Here is a 19,232-nt window from a genome sequence, read left to right as displayed (position 1 = left end):
AATGATTCTATTCAAATTTTCTGCCTCCAATAAGCGCATTGAAATTATTGTCTTAATTATTTCTCATTTTTTTATTTCTTTGCAGTTCCACCGAGCTCCGTTACTATAAAGATGAAGCCAAGAAAGCCCAAAGCTGGTGACACCGTAAGTATGAAAATATTTTCTTATACGAACAAGGAATTATTCTCACCAAAAGCGAAACAAATTTGCCGGAATTAAAAAGAATTGAAATCTACGCTGAACACACAACGAACGATAAAAATTCCAACAAAATCGTTTGGCAGTAGGAAAAAAAAATGATTTTAGAAAGAAAAAGAATTTTTACGTTCTGCTTTATTTTCTCGCTAGTTGACAGAAAACGTTCTAGCGGAAATTAAATACGCAAATTAGACTGGAAGTCAAAAAGAGGCTGTTAAAACCGCCATTTTATGCATTCTGATTAGAACGACGTGTGATGTACGTGATAGCACAGAAAAAATTTGAGAGAAAAATTCTTAATGCAGTTAGTTAATTTACCCTTTTTTTTTCTGCCGTTAGATGAATTGATGCTCGTAATTTAAGAAGAAAAGAGTATTATTCTTTCTCTGCCATTTTGGTTCCGGTTTAGATGGAAGTGCGATGTCTTTGTCTTTTAACAAAAGAAACCCACTTTTTATATTAATGTCATCCATACAAATAGATTCCATTTTTGAGTCTTAACGAACCAAGATTATAATAAAATGTTCAAAGCTTTTAACAGACTAAAAGGGAAAGATCATTGTCTCGACTGTTTTTTTAAGTATTTGTGTTAAGTTTGAAGATTAAAATTCTCTTTTCTTAAGTCTTAATTTATTTTAATCAAACTTTGAACAACGCACATATGCACATATAAAAAAAAAAATTTATGTAGCTCTTGAAAGAACACTGTTTTTGACACATTCTTCTATTTATGTATAGAAGTTTTAATTTATTCTCATTCGAAAATACATCGATTTCTGTGCAGAAGTAACAGGAAAATTAATTGTTCCTGGAATAGAAATTATTAGATAATTTTTAATTAACTCATAAATTTGTATAGAAATAAAGGAATAATTCTGTCTTATAAATTTGTATAGGAGTATATGTATATATATATATGTATCTCCAAAATTGTTTTCTATCAAATTTTGAGCAAAATTCATTCAGAGGAATTTTATATGTTCAGCTGTAGGAATATAAATTAACACTAGTGCTACAAACCGAAAGGAGCTGGACAGATAAAATTTGGTATGTAGATGTAACATTTAAAGTATCAATACTTATGAAATTTGGAATGAATTATTTGACTTCTTATAGGCTTGTATTGCCATAAGCGCAATTAGCTTTAAAATGTAATAACCTAAATATATGAAAATTGGAATGGCATTTCGTGACTACGGTAGTATTAAATTTTGGTTTTTATCAGTTGGAAACAATACGTCTGAAACAAAAGTATGATTTTCAGGTTTCTATATCTAATTCCTAGGGATTAATCCACAAAAAATTTAAAATGATGATACGATAGATTGGATAAAATTCTAAATTCACGCCAAAGGGGATATTTCGTAACTATTGTTCACCAATGCCATACAAGGAATTGGCAAGGATCACATTCTTACATAGCAATTTCAGGAGGAGATGAGGGGGAATTAGAGTTTTATTAGAAAATAGGCCAAAAAGTTTTGAAAATACAACTCCCGCTGGTTTGTTTGTTTGTTTATTTTTTCTCTCTAACAATCTGTTTTTTGTTCCATGTCTGGGAATTTTTTTTTTTTTTAAATTTTGACTCATTTTATAGAGCTTTGAAATTTTGTTGTCTTGAAGATTTGTTTTTTCTATGTGATTATATTCTCTTTCGATTTTTCTAGTAATTTATCATCAATTAATATATCACTTTAATAATATTTTTGATATCAAAGCGCCATCTGTTTTTGAATTTGCGAAAAAAATTATTTCAAAATTCTATAATATTTATATTAATAAATTATGAATTACAAAATTTTTTTTGCTTTTTAGTAACGTTATAAGGGTATGTTTAAGTAGCAGTCATTGAAGGAAGTTGCCATTTTGGCTAACGAAATAAATTTACTTAAAAATTTTAAAATCAATACGCTTATAAATGCTCAAAAAAAAAAAAAGATTGAACCTCTACTTTCATGCTTATCTACTTACAATTTTAAATTTAGAATTCATTATTATGAATGTTATTGTCAAGCCAATAATCTCATGAAAGCCTGTTGTAGCGTGACTTGACACGGGTGATTATACTTTATATGGCATCGTGATTTATTGTATTTTATCGAGTTAATATAAAACTCGTATCCCGGAGTTCGCTTTGCAACTCCTGCCAAGATGTGCACTTGCTGGCATCTTCCATTCGTCTCTCGCACTACCTCTTCACTTCACTTCACTTTTTTTTAGCCGTAAGGCCGGGACTGGTTCTAGGAGGTTAGTGATATGACAATTATGAATTCTTCAAATGAATTCTTCTGAACTTAAAAACTAAGTTACGGCATAAGTATGGAATTAAAATGATTGATTGGCTTATTACTGAAAGTGTAAAAATACTGTGAAGTAATTTATTTTTCTTAAAGAATACACAAATTATCAAAATTTCCAAACTTTAGAACTTTTTTTTTATACCAGCGAAAAATTGATTATAAAATTCAATCTTTACTAGCATAAAATGAATCAATTTAATAAGGGTAGTATATAAAGAGTATCGAAAACATGGTTACACATCAGAGCTTTTCTTCTCACAAATGGTGTTCAGGAAATACGTTCTTTTTCAGAAACAAAATTTTTTGTACCTTGTTAATTGCCTTAATCCAAAATCAAGTACACTCGAGATAAAGCAATAAGAAAGAAACGTTAAGAACCCGTCATGGAGAAGTGCTTCTTTTCCGTTTAAGGATGAAGTTAAGAACGAAAAATGTTGTCCTTTTTTCATTACACTTTTCTCGCTCCAGATACTGCAACAATGAAGAATATAGTACATGATTACAACAGAAGGGACAGGAATTCGATACAAATAGTATTAAATTGAACAAAAAGGTCTTGGTACAGCTGGAGGACCAATTATGTTTCATGTTTTTAGTTAGTAGATTAATGAAAGAATTCCGGTGTCTATTCTATTGTTTCTTGGGCATTAATTAATTTATTGTTCCAGCAAATGAAATATACTTTCTTTTTCTGGTTGATAATTTGGCCTTTCTCTTTCGTTCTTGTATTACAATGAAAAAAATAGTTATCTAGCAGACAATGTTATTTTTCATTCATAAGTAACATAATTATTGAGATTGTAAAAATGTATTGATATTTATTGCGCTAAGAATTATTGGCATTATTGTGGCACACAAAAATTAAAAATTATATGATAGGTTTAGATTTTTATGAGAAGACATTTTTATTTCTCGTATCCTTAGTACTCCCAGGGGGTGCACCTCGAAATGAGGATGAGATGCTTCCGGCATGGTGGTTGGATCTCGCCACCCCGGAGGGTACACTAATAGGTGGGGATCTGATTCCTCCCATCGATGACGGGACGTACTTCCTTCGGGGAGAGTTGTACAGTGGCCTTAGGACTCAACCGCAGTTCCCGCCAATGTTGCTGTTGCGGCGGTCCGGTCATTCTGTTTTTATGGTTTAAATCCGTGTGCCTTCGTGGCGGGTCGGAGAGTTAGATGGCTGACTTCTCGTATACTTAGTAGAGAGAAAGTATTGTCAAAAAATTCGAACTCGAGATTTCGACGAATCTTCACGTTTTAGCACCACCACCCCTGAGTTCAAAAAACACATTTTTGAAAAATGTCCGTTTGTCTGTCTGTGACAACGATAATTTAAAAACGTTTTGAGCTGGACGGTTGAAATTTATTATACTGTCTCTACATCACATTTGCGGATTTTTATCTTGTTTTGGGTAAGATTTGTTCAGAGGAAGTCTGTCTGTTCGGCTGTTCGAATATAAGTTAACACGATAACTAAAAAAGGAAGAGAGCTAGGTAGATGAGATTCTGTACTCAAATTTAAGATCTATAGTGTAGACATCTTCCAAATTTTGAGCCAAAATCAACAACGTGTTGACTGTCTGTCGGTTTGTACTTTCAGAAATATGTAAACGCGATCATTCAAAAACACAATGACTTAAATACATCAGATTTAGTACCCGATTTTATAACAAATACAGTTTTGTGTCAAATCTTTGTTCCAATCAGTTGAGAAAAACATTTCTAAAGCACAAAATTAATTTTTGGATACTATTAACAGCATGCCACGAATTAATCACCCAAAAACTCCACAAGGATGATATAATGCTAAATTCACACCAAAAGTTATTATTTCGTAATTACAGTACGCCAAAGCCATGTAAAGCGTTCTCTGGCATGACAAGTGTATTAGAGAATATGCGAGATTGTTCGGGATAGAGCTCCTATTGGGGTTTTTTTTATTATTTATTCTTAATTTCAGTAAAAAAAAACAAAAATTTCATGTAATATCAGATACAAGCTATCATATCTATTCATTTCCTTCAGTTTAGAGTAATTAATTCATAATAATCCTGTCACCAGTTTTGTTGAGGAATGATCAAATAATATGACACCAGAAGGAAATGTCTAAGATTTTGAAACGCTTTTCTTAAGGAGTAAAAAGTAGTAGCTCAATTTAGAATTATAGCTTCCATTTCATGCAGATAGTTCAATCTCCTACTTTGACATTTATACTACAGAAAAAAATTCTTTAACTATACAAAGAACCTATATTACTATTTCAGCGAACGAATTTAACAATTTAACTTTTATCTAACAATCAGAAATCATAAACTGTAACATTAACAACCAATACAAATTTTGTGTCAGTAAAATTGGTGTTCTTCAAACTTCTCCAGTTAAGCACTTGCATCTTCATCAATCCTGTAAATGTAGGGTGCTCATTCTGGCACCTTCAGTGTAATAAATCAAAATCCGTATATTTATAGGAAGATCAATCATGGATAATTTGTGATAACCACATCCTATGTCTCCATAACTCCCGTTTCTTGTAGAAAAGTGTCAAAATAGCCATTTTCGGATTCCTCTTTCGATATCACGTTTTTTAAGTTTCTGAACGTTTGTTTTCTTGTTTTCTTCTATACTTGACGTCAAACAATATCAAATTATTATTGATAACCAACTTTCATACACGAAAGGTAATTTATATGTTAAGTTATTGATTAAAAATGGTAGATTCCCTAAAATTTTCAGTTATTATATCACATAAAAACAAGCATTATTGATAGGATAGAACATCCCTAATGTATTCATAGATTTAATATCACGTTTTATTATATATTAAATTATTCAAAAGTACAGGAAATATAAAGTTTTTTTACTACGGCAAATGCTTGTTTCCAGTTTCTTAGGAGCAAAAAGCGAAAATTAATTTCTTTTGTAAATTTAATATTCTACCAAAATGTATCTAAATTTACAATCTACATTCAATATAATTGACGTACAGAACGAATAATGACTCTTAGGAAAGTTCTGATCTTACTTTTACTAACCATGGTTGTATCAAAAGTAATCAAAACTCAAAAAATAACACTGAAAAAAAAGCGAGATTTTTTTTTCATCCTTTTATAAAGTGTTTTAAATAAGGCATATGGTAATTTTACTTTTACTAATCACGTTTGCATCGAAGCATCAAAAGTAATCAAACGTAAAAAAAAAAAATTGCTTAGGAAAAAAAAAGGGAAAGTATTTCCTATCTCCTTCTAAAGTGTCATAAACAAGGCATATGTTGATTTTGCTTTTATCAATCATTTATTAAAAGTCAGTTATTAATTTAAATAAATAATTTATAAATTTCCAAATTATTCAAAACCTTAGACAGTCAGATTAAATGATCCACCCTGTGAAACGTTTTGAATAACATTTTTTTTTTTTTACCAAGCAGAATATATGGCATACTTTATTGATAACTAGCAATACTTGCACAGAGTTGCCCATGGCATAACATCCAAGAGGAAAAATTAGCTTTAGACTTAAGTCTAGCCTCCACCTGATATGACATGGGCATGTCATGCGGGATCAAAAAGATATTTAGAAGTCATCAAAAATAACAACAAAACAATTTTTCATAGCACATATTTAGAAATATTTAGGGCTATGCTTTGATATACAGTCATTTGGCGCCTTGTGAGGTTGGCAATTTTTCGTTGACGCTTTGTTTGGGGTTACATAGCCGCCATTTTTTTATGTTACTGTATGCTACTGTATTTCGATATTTCCTGCTCATTTTCCTTGATTTTTTCTTGCTGCACAGACTCCTTCTGCTTACTTTCATTATTTTCAATTAAATTTTTTTGCATGCATTTCATTTCACTACATTTATTGACTTTTTTTTCTATATTTCTGTTAATTTGCTGTAGCGTTCCTCAGAACCTCACCATTGGAAACGCTATTGGTGCCGTTCTCGTTACATTCAGCCATTTCGCTAAAATTTGACAATAATTTTTTTTTTACTGTATATCAATGCTGTTCCATATTTAGACTGTTAAAAAGGTTTAAATTTTCCCTTGTAAACAACACCTGCCTTTTGATTCATCTTTCCATTTTGAAGCTGGGCTAAGCTTTGATATACAGTCATTTTGACCCTTGCGAGATTGGCAATTTTTCGGTGGCGCTTTTGCTACCATTACTTTATTGTTGCCGTTCCCGCCACATTTGGCCATTTTGCTAAAATGTGGCGATAAATTATTTTTTCGCGAAAATGACTGTATATCAAAGATGTTCTTAAAGCTGAACAATATGGACAGACTATAGACATTGTTCCTATTCAAACCGAGGCATCATTTCTGTAATCCAAACATGGATCAAAATTCAGAGCGGAGTACTCCTTTTCGGACCAAATATCAGGAACGTTTATTCTTTCACTTCTCCTGTGTCTCAAATTTAAATGTCTTTCTCTGTCAACAGACAGGGCGAGATTCATTCTGTCTCTGTAATTCAATTGTAGTGCGATTTAAAGAGAGGCGGTTGCTTGGTTCAGCAGAAAAACTCTCCTTTGAAGAAAGTGTGGACATTCTTTCTCTGATATTGGTTAAACTAACGTCTCTTTCCTCTACATTTTCATTATCGCGCAACAAACGAAGCGTTTTGGCATTTAATGTGCTCCGGCCAAGGTTGAATTTCCTTCTTTAAGGGATAATGAAATTTGAATCGCTGTTTAAAATCAGACGTCAACAAAGAAATGTATCACATATGAATACCACAGCTCTTGCTATTTGCACATGCGAAGTGTGAGATTTCCGAGCACGCATGGGTAAGTTAAAAGCACAGATACTGCTGCTTTACGAATGCGAGAATCGTAATAGGAAAATAATTAAAATCGCAATTATAAAACTCCTTTTTTTTATTTTGATATGACTTCAATATACTAAAAACTTCCCCAATAAATGCCCTACAAAATGGTACAAATATCTCCAAAATTAGTTAAGTATTTCTCGAGTTTTTCGGGTTTCAACATACAGACGCTTTTAGGAGATTTCATTAGATTTGCTAGCGTATGAAATAAGTATGGTAAAAACTGGATTTATTATGGAAAATCTTGGAAGGTGATTTTTTTCACAATTACAGGATTATTGATTGATATAAATCATATTCGAGAAAATCAAAAATTTTATCAGAATAAAATATTGATAAAGATTTGATTTGCTAGAATACATTCCAGTTAATATTAAAGCTGCTTGATGTATTTAAGCTAAGGATTTTAAAGATTTAATGAAATAACTTATTTTAACACACACATTTGACAATAATTAAGCCAGTCTTAATGGCATTAAAAATAAAAATAAAAATTTGCTCCCAAATGAGTTGTTAACTCTTATTTTAATCAAAGGATTTATTAATTAGAAATCGCAAACGAAAAACTTTGCCTAAAGAAGCTGGAGAAAGCCAAAATAATTCCCAAGTAAAATTTTCCCAATGATTTAAAAGAAAAAAACATAACTAATCTAATTATGAATTAATTCTTATTATTAAAGTAATGAGTTTCCAGATTGTTCTTTTTGGAATTTAAAAGACGAGCTCGGATCATCATTAAAATACACTCTACATCAAAAGAAAAAAAAATATCGTCTGACTCTTAAGTCTACAATCGCCAAAAATCCAAATTATAATTTTTCATCTCGAGACAGACGATTTTCATATTAAAAGAAGGGAAAAAATTTCAGAGTTAACTTTTTAAAAAAAATGACAAGCTTTGATGAAGTTAAACATTTACTTTTCTCTAAGTTTATGCAGTCCAAACATTAATTTCACGGTTTACTGTGCATTATATTCGAGCGTAAAATTTTTTAGTAAACTTTTCTTGGATAAAATATTTTTTTTATATGTGGTAATAGACACTTGAGGACTGCGAACAAAATGGTAAAAACTTAAGATATTCCGAGAAGAAGAAGCTACAGATATCGTTTTTTTAATATTAACTTTTAGAACAAATTTTTCTGAAATTAAATTACTTGTCAGAATAACTAATTAACATTTTTGATCAAAATGAATAGGAGGTATCTGAAACAGCCTATTTTTATCTCGTGTTTTTTTTAATTTCCTTTATATATATATATATATATATATATATATATATATATATATATATATATATATATATATATATATATATATATATATATATATATATATATATATATATATATAATCTTCAAAAATCGATATGATTTCAATCAATCACAAATTTTTATTTTTCGCCCTTAAAAATTATTAAAAGAATCTATGATTATTTATTTATATAAACGTGTGTGAAATTTAGTTAAAATTGAAAATATTTTCCTAAAAGATTAAAAAAAAAACACTTCATGTTACAAGAGTCTCAACATATTTATAAGTGACAAATGTACTTATTTGAGTATGCTAACTTACGGCAATTAAACTAAAGTATCGAAATCCTATTAATGAAGAAATAAGCAATAAGAAGGAAGTAATAATACACGGGATGCCCAATAATAATACAAGTTGAATGAAAAGAATACCTTTATTAGAAATCAAAAGAAATTGCCATGGGTGCTGTAACACAGGTCCCATCGCTTAAATTGCAGGTCTTTGCTTTTGCTGTAGAAAGATGGTGGTTGATTCTTCATTAAATCCTGTACAGCTTCCTTCACTTCATCATCCGAATGGAAGCGTGTCCCCTATAATGCTTTCTTAAGTGGCCCAAAGACGTGAAAATCACAGGGTGACAAATCTGGACTCTACGGCGGGTGTCCAACACTTCCGAACGGAATTTTTTTAAGGTCATCTGGGTTTTACAGGAGACGTGTAGGCGGGCATTGTCATGGAGAAGGATCACTTGTTGTGTGAGAAGGCCTGGACGTTTGCTTTTCATTGCTTTCAGTAGTTTCGTCAGAGTATTGCAGTATTGTGTTGAATTGATAATGTTCCTTTGGGGTGGGAAATCAATTAAGAGTGATCCATGGCAGACGAAGAATCAAAAAACCGTATTATCGCGCGTTGTTCTGATCCGAAAGCATCTATGTATAACACGATTTTACTTTCGATCAATTTCCTCTACCATGAACAGCTTTCACTACTGAATGGCGTATGCAGTGCACACCTCCTACCGTCCTTTATATAACTGTTATGTGACGATTCTAAAGATGAAGTTATTTTGACGGAATCGTAAGTGTTGATTTTTCCTTTTGGCAACCCTTATTTTATTTATTATTTGGAGAATTATAATTAATAGAATAAGAGTTTCAAAATCATTTGCACTCCCTAGTTTACAAAATCATATACCAAACTGAATCAAGTATTTTTGCTAGTCATCTTCTGACATCTGTTCAATGCGCTCACAAAACATTAACGTTTCCCATCATTCACAGAAATCTTGTGAGATATAAATAATTTGCTGTATTGTATCAAGCTATGATACAATATAGCATCATAATATTAAAATTCTAAGACAATTATTTTATAGCCAATTGGTGAAAAACCGCCAAATATTATTTTGTAAACTATCGAAAGGGCCAAATCTATCACTCTGGGGTTGAAATCTTTCATTACGGTTTAACTGTTTTATAGTTTCACTAGGGGCAATATACAATTAAAATATACCTAATTAATTAGGAAAATAAATAATTTTCAAGGGAAATTGAAACATTTACTTACAATTTTTCATGAAAAAATATGAATAAAAAATAAACATAAAATATTGAGAAGTTTTCGGGTTATCATTTTTTGGAAAAGGAGATTATGGTCTTTTTTTAAGTTATCGGGTAACAAAATAATAAAATAAATCATTGAAATAATGAAATACAAAATATTGTATTCCGAAAATAAAATCTTTTCGATTCCGATGAGAAAAATTAAATTAAATATCCAAAATATAATACCCAATTAGGCACAAGCCGATTTGGCTGATAGCGTCTCTAATATTAATATAGTACACTCCCAAATATCCGGCCTAATGTGGAAGAAGTGTTGGCCAGATAACAAATAAGCCGGATAGGCTGGAGGTTTGTGAACTCATTTCTTTGCCCACCAATATCACAGGGCAAAGGTTTTTTACATTAAAACATACTGATATAATACATATTTTCTCACTTCTTATTGAGTACTAAGCCCTACTTTCATCTCAAGCCACGTAGAATATGAACGCGGCCGCGGCCCAATGAATCATAGAAGCAGTTGCCGGTAATATATCGAGTTAAAATAGAAGGTTCAGTACGGTTAATTTATACATGTTTATATACTGCACTGCACGTTTTAAGAATTTATTTGAGAAAAAGTAAGTTAAAGGATATACACTGTTCACATTCTACCATAAATTCTGTAATCTTCATCGTTATATACTTAAAAAAGCATTAAGCACACCACATTAACAATTTAAGAATACTGTACGTACTGTGTAATTGTAATCAGGAACAATTGAAGTTTGTTACAGACTGACGAAACAATGAACAACGAGCAAAACGCTGCTCTTTTCTTTTCACAACTTGTATTTTGCACACGAACGCAGGAGGATAATAGCAGACGCCCGCTTCCAATATCTTGGCATGTTGCCAATTACCAACGCCTTTCTTTCCTCATGTAATTACGATAAAAAAAATTAATAGGATTGTCATTAACCGGATTGTTACGATCCGGATACTCGGGAGAGTACTGTATTTGTTATCTATATCTAATACCAATGTCTACTAGACTCTCTATATATTGGAAAAACTAAAAGCAATGAACTTAAATTAATCTGTTTACAATCCAGTGATTTTTCTACTGGCTCGCAGATTCCTCTATTATCTCAGTATTTCCGTTATACAAGGTGTTCAGAATTAAAACACCCCTACTCTAAGCTTTCTATACAGCGAACTACTCAGTGTAAAGACTCCAAAATTGTTGAGCATACTATTCAAGACATGAGATTACGCGAAAAAAAGATAAGTTCCAGAAACACCGATAGATGGCGCTGTACAACAGAAAAACATACTGAAAAGATACAAAATATACATTTGTAACACATTTTAATCAAACGTATATAACATTGAATGACAAGAACCTTATTGATGCAGGAGATACTGCTCAATATGGTTCCCTTCATCAAGATGTAAAATCTGCCTTCTGTAGACAGTTTATTCTACTGCGGATCATAATTGTTCGATCGAGATGCTTCTCACCTGCAGAATGATACTGTCTTTCAAATCTGTCAAGGTTACCAGTTGTCCTCGATAAAGAAGATTTTTTAAGTATCCTCAATGCCAAAAATCACAAATTCAAGATTAAGATGTGTAGAACAAGATGGTTAGGTTGCCAGAAGCGAGCCGCTAATTACTCTATCATTAGTAAAATATTGGCGAAGAAACTGCTGTACACTAATCCAATGTGTGGAGGCACTCTGTCTTGTATAAAAGTAATTGAATCAAGACATTGGCTCCATTTCACTTGGGGTACAACAAAAGTTTCGAGTATGTTTTGGTACCTCCTGGTCCTTTGTGTACATTCTCAAGTCGACGAAATTCTCGAAGTACAGTTGCAGCATTTCCTTTGCTTTCATAAAATAGCTTCACAAGCAAAGCCAGAAGCCATCGCTGATAAGAATGACATTTTCCCGACTTTATCCCGTTTTGCGCTCAGAAAAGTAGCAACAAAACAAGGGTTTATGCAAATTTTTGAGCTTACAATGAGAAATTGCAGTTGCAATAACAATTTAAGTTTCTTCACTTTTTTATCTTCTTGTTTTTTATATCTGCAATAGAAATTAGAAAGAAAAACTTCCATACCGCGTGTTTTTTTTTTTTTTTGTTGTTGTTGTTGTTTGTTTGATTTTTTAGATTATTTGATTCTTTTTAGCATATTTTCTGTTGCACAGCGCCATCTATCGGTGTTTTTGGAACTTTTTTTGCGTAATCGGTCTCCCTGTGTCTTGAATAGCATGTTCGATAATTTGGGAGCCTTTACATTTATTAGTTCGCTGCATGGAGAGCTCAGAGTAGGGGGGGGTAATATTGACCACCTTGTATATAAAAGGAAGGATACATTATTTGTTAGATAATTATATATCTGTTAGATACAATACTAAATCATCTGGCGAGTTTCACACTGAAAAGAAAATATATTTCGTTTCATGGCACAATAAATTAATTAATGCGCAAGAAACAATACAATAAACGTTAGAATTCTTTCATTAATCAAGTAATTAAAAACATGAAACATAATTGGTCTTCCAACTGTACCAAGACCTTTTGTTCCAATTAATACTATCTGAACGGAATTCCTGCCCCTTCTGGTACGATCGTATACCATATTCTACATAGTTGTTAGCATCTGGAACAAGAAAAGTGTAATAAAAAAAGGACAACATTTTTCCGTTCCCAACTCTATTTTTAAACGGAAAAAAGGGTCTCTAAAGTACAAGTACTTAACGGTCTTTATTGCTTTATCTCTAGTGCACTTGATTCCGGACAAAGGCAATTAAAGAGATGGAAAATATTTTCTTTCCGGAAAACTCTAGAACACAGCCCTTGAGAACAAAAAGGAGCTTAGGCAAAACTATGTTTTCGATTAGGGGTTTTTTTCCGGCAGGAAAGTTAGCATCTTCATTTTATCCAGATTTTGTATATTCTTTCTGCTTCATTGTATTGTTTGAAGTTCATGTGCGTGATAATTTACTATAAGAAGATGTTTATGACAATCAAATTATTTTACCAGGAATATAAAACCCTAAATTAACACTGTGTACGTATATGTAATATGAAACAGTTGTTATATAGGTATCACGAAAAATCGTTTGCAAACATTAAGAATAGGTTAATCATACAAAAACAAGTCATTTTTACCATTAGAACATAAGGTTACAAACGGAAGAAGGCTGCTATAGGAACTTTGTGACGGAATTAATTTTTAAAAGGGAGCTCTTGATAAATTTAATGCAAATTCAAAATTATATAAATGCAGTAGCCCGAATAGCAACATGCGAGTATGTGTAACTTCAGAATCCTTTAACACTTACTTTAAATAATCCAAAGATTTGATTATTTGCACTGCATTCGATTTACCTTTATCAAATAATGCTATGTACATTTTCAAATGCTATTACATACGTACATGCGCTGTTGAGTTATGTTGAATTTATATTTTCTTGAAACTGCTATGCTTATATATAAGCCAAAACACAAGCGGTGTTCTAATGAAAAGGTACGAAACGACACTGTGGATATAAACGAAGACTTTATTCAAAGTATACACCATAGGCCTGAGCAAAACGATTCCTTGATTAAAGATCCGAAGGATTCCTTGTTCCCAGAATTCCTGTGGCCATGACGAGACCCAGTTCTTCAGAGCGTTCTTGAGTTTGCCGTCCGAGTTGAAACGCTTCTTTTTCAGATGTTTTTATCAAGGAACCAACATATGAAAATCGCAGGGCAACATGTCCGGTTTGTAGGGCGGATGGTGAAGCAGCTCCCACTTGAACTTGGCTAGTTCCACGTGTGTGACCCTGAAGACGTCTGGACGTGCTTTATCATGGAGCAGAGCCATACCCTCCGTGAGAAACCCCGGTCTTTTGTTCTTGATGGACCTGCGTAGATTCGCAGTGTCTCGCAGTACACATCGGAGTTAATGGTTCTGAAATAACATCTGAAAGGGAAGCGCTTCAACTCGGACGGTGAACTCAAGGATGCTGTGAAGGACTGGGTCTCGTTACAGCCACAGGAATTCTGGGAACAAGGAATCCTTCGGCTCGTTAATCAATGGGATCGTTGTGCCTGTTGTGCATCAAAATTTGGAAAACTTCCATCTTGATTAAGTCTTTTCCCACTTTCCCCTGGGATAGAAAATATGTTTTCTGCTAATGAAAATCCACATGTTTCTAGCCATTTAAATAAATCGCCATTTCTGATCCAATATTTATAAGTTGTTTAACATTCGTCCTGCATAAAACATCTGGCTCTTGTCTTTAGATTGCTAAGTAATTCAAACGGCATCTGATTATCTGTTTACTTAGCTAACCCATTCATCTATATCATTTAATGTCCAGCTGTAGAAATTGTTAACTACCAGTAATTATTACCATATTTTGAAAATAAGTTTGTAATGGAATGTTTTTAAGTTTTTTGTCTCGTTTATCCAAAGATGATGAGCATTAAAAATATTTTTCTTGTTTTGTTTTTTGTTTATAAGGTTTTATACCATTTGACTAATATTTGAATTGAAATGTTTGTTGCTTATTGACGCTGTGGAACACTTGGGACACGCTGCAATTAAAAAATAATTAATTGTTTTTAATGTAAATAATTAAAATAATACTGTAAATTTAATTAAATTTTCAAGTTAATGTTAAAATGCGTTTAAATCAATCATTTTTTCATAAACTCCGATGTATTTGAAAATTAAATAATAAACAGGCTTTTATTCTTGTTCAATCGAGATGTATATATTCGATTTCAGTTAGTCTGTGGGTGTTTTAAAAGCGTGGATACTTCAAAACTTTTACGTTCGGAAGAGAGCAGATTCTCATAATAATAGGTTTTAGCGCCCTAAGCATGTGTGCTTCATACGTGAACTTGTTAAAACTATAATAAAAATTGTTTAAGTAGTTTTGGTCATGTAATTTGAAATGAATAAATTATTTTATGCAACAAACATTTCTTAGAATATAAATTTATGAATAAATTAGAGAAAGTGGTTTCACCGAAATTTTCTGGCTTACTCTATAACAGAGGCGTCATCACAAGAGGCACCTCATGCATAAAAGTGGACTTTGGATAAAGATGTGAATTCCTGGCATATTAGTGTACAATTGTTACGTAGTGTACATCTTTGGCATGATGTACATAATGTTTGGCATACGATAGTTACTGAATCTATCGTAGTTTCTTGGCGACCTTATTTATCTCTGATATGCTGATTAATACCACCTGAAAATTAGTATTCTGAATTAATAGTACCTGAAAATCGAATTTGTGCTTTAGAAAGGTTCTGTTCAACCGATTGAAACCACAATTGTAGTCAAAAATCACATACAAAATTTTATATACTTAAAGTCTTTGCACTTTTGAGTTATCGCTTTTGTTTGAATGCCACGATGATCATACCCTTGATAAATTTGGATCCAATTATTGATAGCTATCTACATTTTAGATATTAAATTTGTGTGCCAAATTTTATTTATCCAGTTTTCTTCAATTTGTAGGTATCTTGTATTCAAACAACCAAATAGACATTCCTCTTAATGGATTTCTCTCAAAATTTGAAAGCAATCTGCAAATTTGATCTCAAATCCATGCACCAAATATTATCGTAGCTATAAATCTAGCTCAAAGTGGTTTTGAGTTTTCCTATTCATAAACAAACAGCTTAACATAATGCCAAAAACGTGTTTTTCGGTCTCGGGAAAATCTGGAACGTAGAGATTCGTCAAAATCTGGAATTCGAATTTTTGTCGATTATAGTATTTTTTCTATACTTCATACACAAGAAAGTGAAAATGGTTTAGGCTGTGGATATACATCTTTGTTTTATCCCCGTGGATATCTAAACAACAAAAATAAAATAAAATAAATAAAAATGAAATTGAAGAAAAAAAAATGTTTCTATATTGTGCGTGAAAGATTAGGTAAACTGCATTGTCAACAAGCATGTTTGTCTTCTTAAAGATTATTTGAAATATTCGTGGGGATACATTTACCTCCTAACATCCACATTCAACATTCTTTGAAATATATCCAGACAATAATTTTGTTATGCACTAAAAATAACGTCGGAAGAATCGCTACCCCAATGCAAGATGAACAATGGATATCACAGTTTCGAACAACATTCGCTATGGTTGTTTTCATGCTTGGACAAAAATTTCCATTTCTGATCCATATTCATAAGCCATGCATCTGAAGAAGCTTGTTCTTTTTTCGCCTCACCTGCAATCAACCTATTCATTATGCATGTTATAATACAATAGGACAATACCTTATTGATTTATTTATTTAAAAATGTACAGTACCGAATATCCCATTGCAATTCCACGTGACTTGTTTAAATAACACTGAATCACAAAATAAAGGCGCACACAAAGTAGGAGAAGAAGTAATTTTGACCCATTGGCGCTGATACACATGTGGTGTCTGGTTCTTTTGTCTTCCTCTCTAGATTTCCGTGTCATACCAGCGAGTGAATATTGGATCGTCGTTGTCGGATTTAACATACACTGAGATCACATTTAAGAGAGCATTTAGTATAATCGAGTTTTAAACCAAGAATCTTCTTGTACTGAAGCCGGGACTTAATCATACCTAATGTAAGAATAAGGTTATTTTATACAGTAAAGAATAAATAAAATAAATAGTGAAAATAAATAAAATAAATAGTGAGTGAATAATAATGAATAGTCATGAATAGTAAAAGAAGTAGTTTTTTTTTCTAGATATGCACTTATGTTTTGTCTTCGCGCATATAAAAACAACTATCGTTTCGATTAAGCTTGAATTATTCATCACATAACTCATAACTTATTCAGGAAAGACTGTTTAGTTATTCAGTCGGAAATCGTACAAGAATTCGAATTCAAATGGATTATAGATATTTAAGCTTTGAACGTATTCAGAATGATGGTTTCAGAATCGACGTACAGTGGGTACAAAAAGTATCTGCAAACAAACATTTTTGTTTACAATGTATAAAAAAACGCATTAAGAAATACAAAAATTGGCATTCTAAAAACAAAATAAGCTTATTCATCTAAACTAATAACAAAAAATAGAATAATATGAATTAAAAAAAATTTGCACCGAAATTGAAGTATCTTATGTCAAAAAAAGTATTTGCACAATCAACTCAATTTTAACAAATTTGCATTTTTATGCTAATTATTTGATGGTCATCCCGCAATAAATAACATACGTAAGACGATTATAAAAGGAGGTATTTTCGAAATGATTTATCAGTTGATTGTCGATTTTAAATTGTGATGGCAACTACGAAATCTGAATTGCCGATTTCGTTGCGAGAAACAATTGTTCCTCTTAGTGAAAATGGCCTAAGTTATCGAAAATAGGTAAAAAAGTAAATGTTTGCTTCTCTATTATTCAGTACATTATAAAACATCATAAAGAAAGAGGATCTACATCAAATAACCTGCGTTCTGGACGCCCAAAGACACTTTCACAGCGAATAAAGCGAAAAATTATAAGAGAAGCATAAAAAAATCCATTTGTTAGTGTGATGCATCAGCCAATGATGTCGCTTCAACATCTGGAATTCAAATTTATGCCCAAAGTGTTCGAAATGTCTTGCGCGATGCACAAATTTATGGGGGATCTCCAAGGTAAAAACCTTTCATAAATGAAAGAAATAGGCTGAAGTGACTTGAATTCGCTAAGGAATATATCAATAAGCCAATTGATTTCTGGAAAATTGTCATATTCTCCGACGAGTGTAAGTTCAATATCTTTAAATAAGATGGCAGGAAATTAGTTTGGTGGAAGCCTTGCACTGCTTTTTATACTAAAAATGTATTACCTACAGTTAAACATGGACATGGAGGAGGCTCTGTTATAGTTTGGGGTTTCATGGCTAGCAAAGGGGTTTGTAATTTATGTTTCATTGATGAGAATATGACAGTTCGAACCTATACCGATGCGTTGCGAAATAACTTGCCACAAAGTGCAATAAAATTGGGTATCAGTAATTCGTACTATTTTCAGAAAGACAATGATCCTAAGCACATTGCGGGTATAGCAAGACTTTTTTTCTTTATAATGTACCCAGAAGACTTATTACTTCACCACAAATCATCAGACTTAAATCCTTTGGAAAATTTGTGGAATTCTTTGGATTTAAAAATAAAAAAGATTTCAAGCAAATCTGCACTTAAACAAACCCTTAAAAGTGGTCTAATACTGACCCTATTGTTACAGAAAATTTATTTAAATCAATGCCAGCAAGATTACAAGCAGTAATTGATGCTAATGGAATGCATATTAAATATTAGTTATTTGAAATTTATTATATATTATGTTTCTTTTGTATTCATGCGGGTGTGCAAATACTTTTTTGACACGAGATCTTTTAATTTTGTTACAAAAAAAATTATTATTTATATTAGTGTTTTCTTTCTGTTTTATTTATATGATTAAACTTATTCTGGTTTGGCAGTACGAATTTGTGCATTTCTTAATATTTCTTTTTATGAATTACAAACAAAAATATAAGTGTGCAAATACTTTTTGTACCCACTGTATGTTTCTTTTCCGTTCCATATAGGTCATGGTCCAAGACTTTAAACATATTCTTATTATCTCACATGCATTCTATTTAGAAATTAACCCTGATAGTGGCATAATAATGGTAAAACATCATAGTGTTCTATTCTATGACTTCGGGTAGTTCTGTTTTCTGGCATGGTTGAAAGATTTAGATTCGATTCCACCGAAGAACCGTTGCGTAAGCGGGTACCATGCTTCCTAAATCCTTCTAGGCCAAATGTGTACCCAATGATGTCATGGTGAAGTGAAGTGCCAGCTCGGATGCCATCCTCGTCATCTAACCTCATTTCGTAATTTAGAAAATAGCACCATTGTCGCTTTAAAAGGAATGCTAATATGACTAAATTAAATTGTAACACTGGATTGTATAAAAGGTGAATAATGCAATGTCTTTACAAAACTTCTTTTTCACAAAAATAGCCCCCAATTTTTATTTAGGCACTTTTTCCTGGCTCTTGAAGACATTGCTGCTTGAAAGGAACAATTTATTGGC

The 19,232-nt window shown here is 32.0% G+C and overlaps 1 protein-coding gene across 2 annotated transcripts in view; it reads left to right on the top strand.

Annotated features, from left to right (window-relative positions):
- The window catches only part of LOC129989305 (nephrin-like), an 827,768-nt gene that overhangs the window by 738,694 nt on the left and 69,842 nt on the right, over nucleotides 1-19,232 (top strand). For both annotated transcript variants that reach the window (XM_056097747.1, XM_056097749.1), the window contains exon 12: nucleotides 86-144. In XM_056097747.1, coding sequence (XP_055953722.1) covers nucleotides 86-144 — 59 coding nt within the window. The remainder of the gene's footprint in view (nucleotides 1-85; nucleotides 145-19,232) is intronic.

The sequence above is a fragment of the Argiope bruennichi genome, chromosome 10 (assembly GCF_947563725.1).
Source record: "Argiope bruennichi chromosome 10, qqArgBrue1.1, whole genome shotgun sequence".
In the NCBI taxonomy this organism is placed as follows: domain Eukaryota; kingdom Metazoa; phylum Arthropoda; class Arachnida; order Araneae; family Araneidae; genus Argiope; species Argiope bruennichi.
Note: the sequence above shows the minus strand (reverse complement) of the source record. Positions and strands in the feature narration are given on the sequence as shown.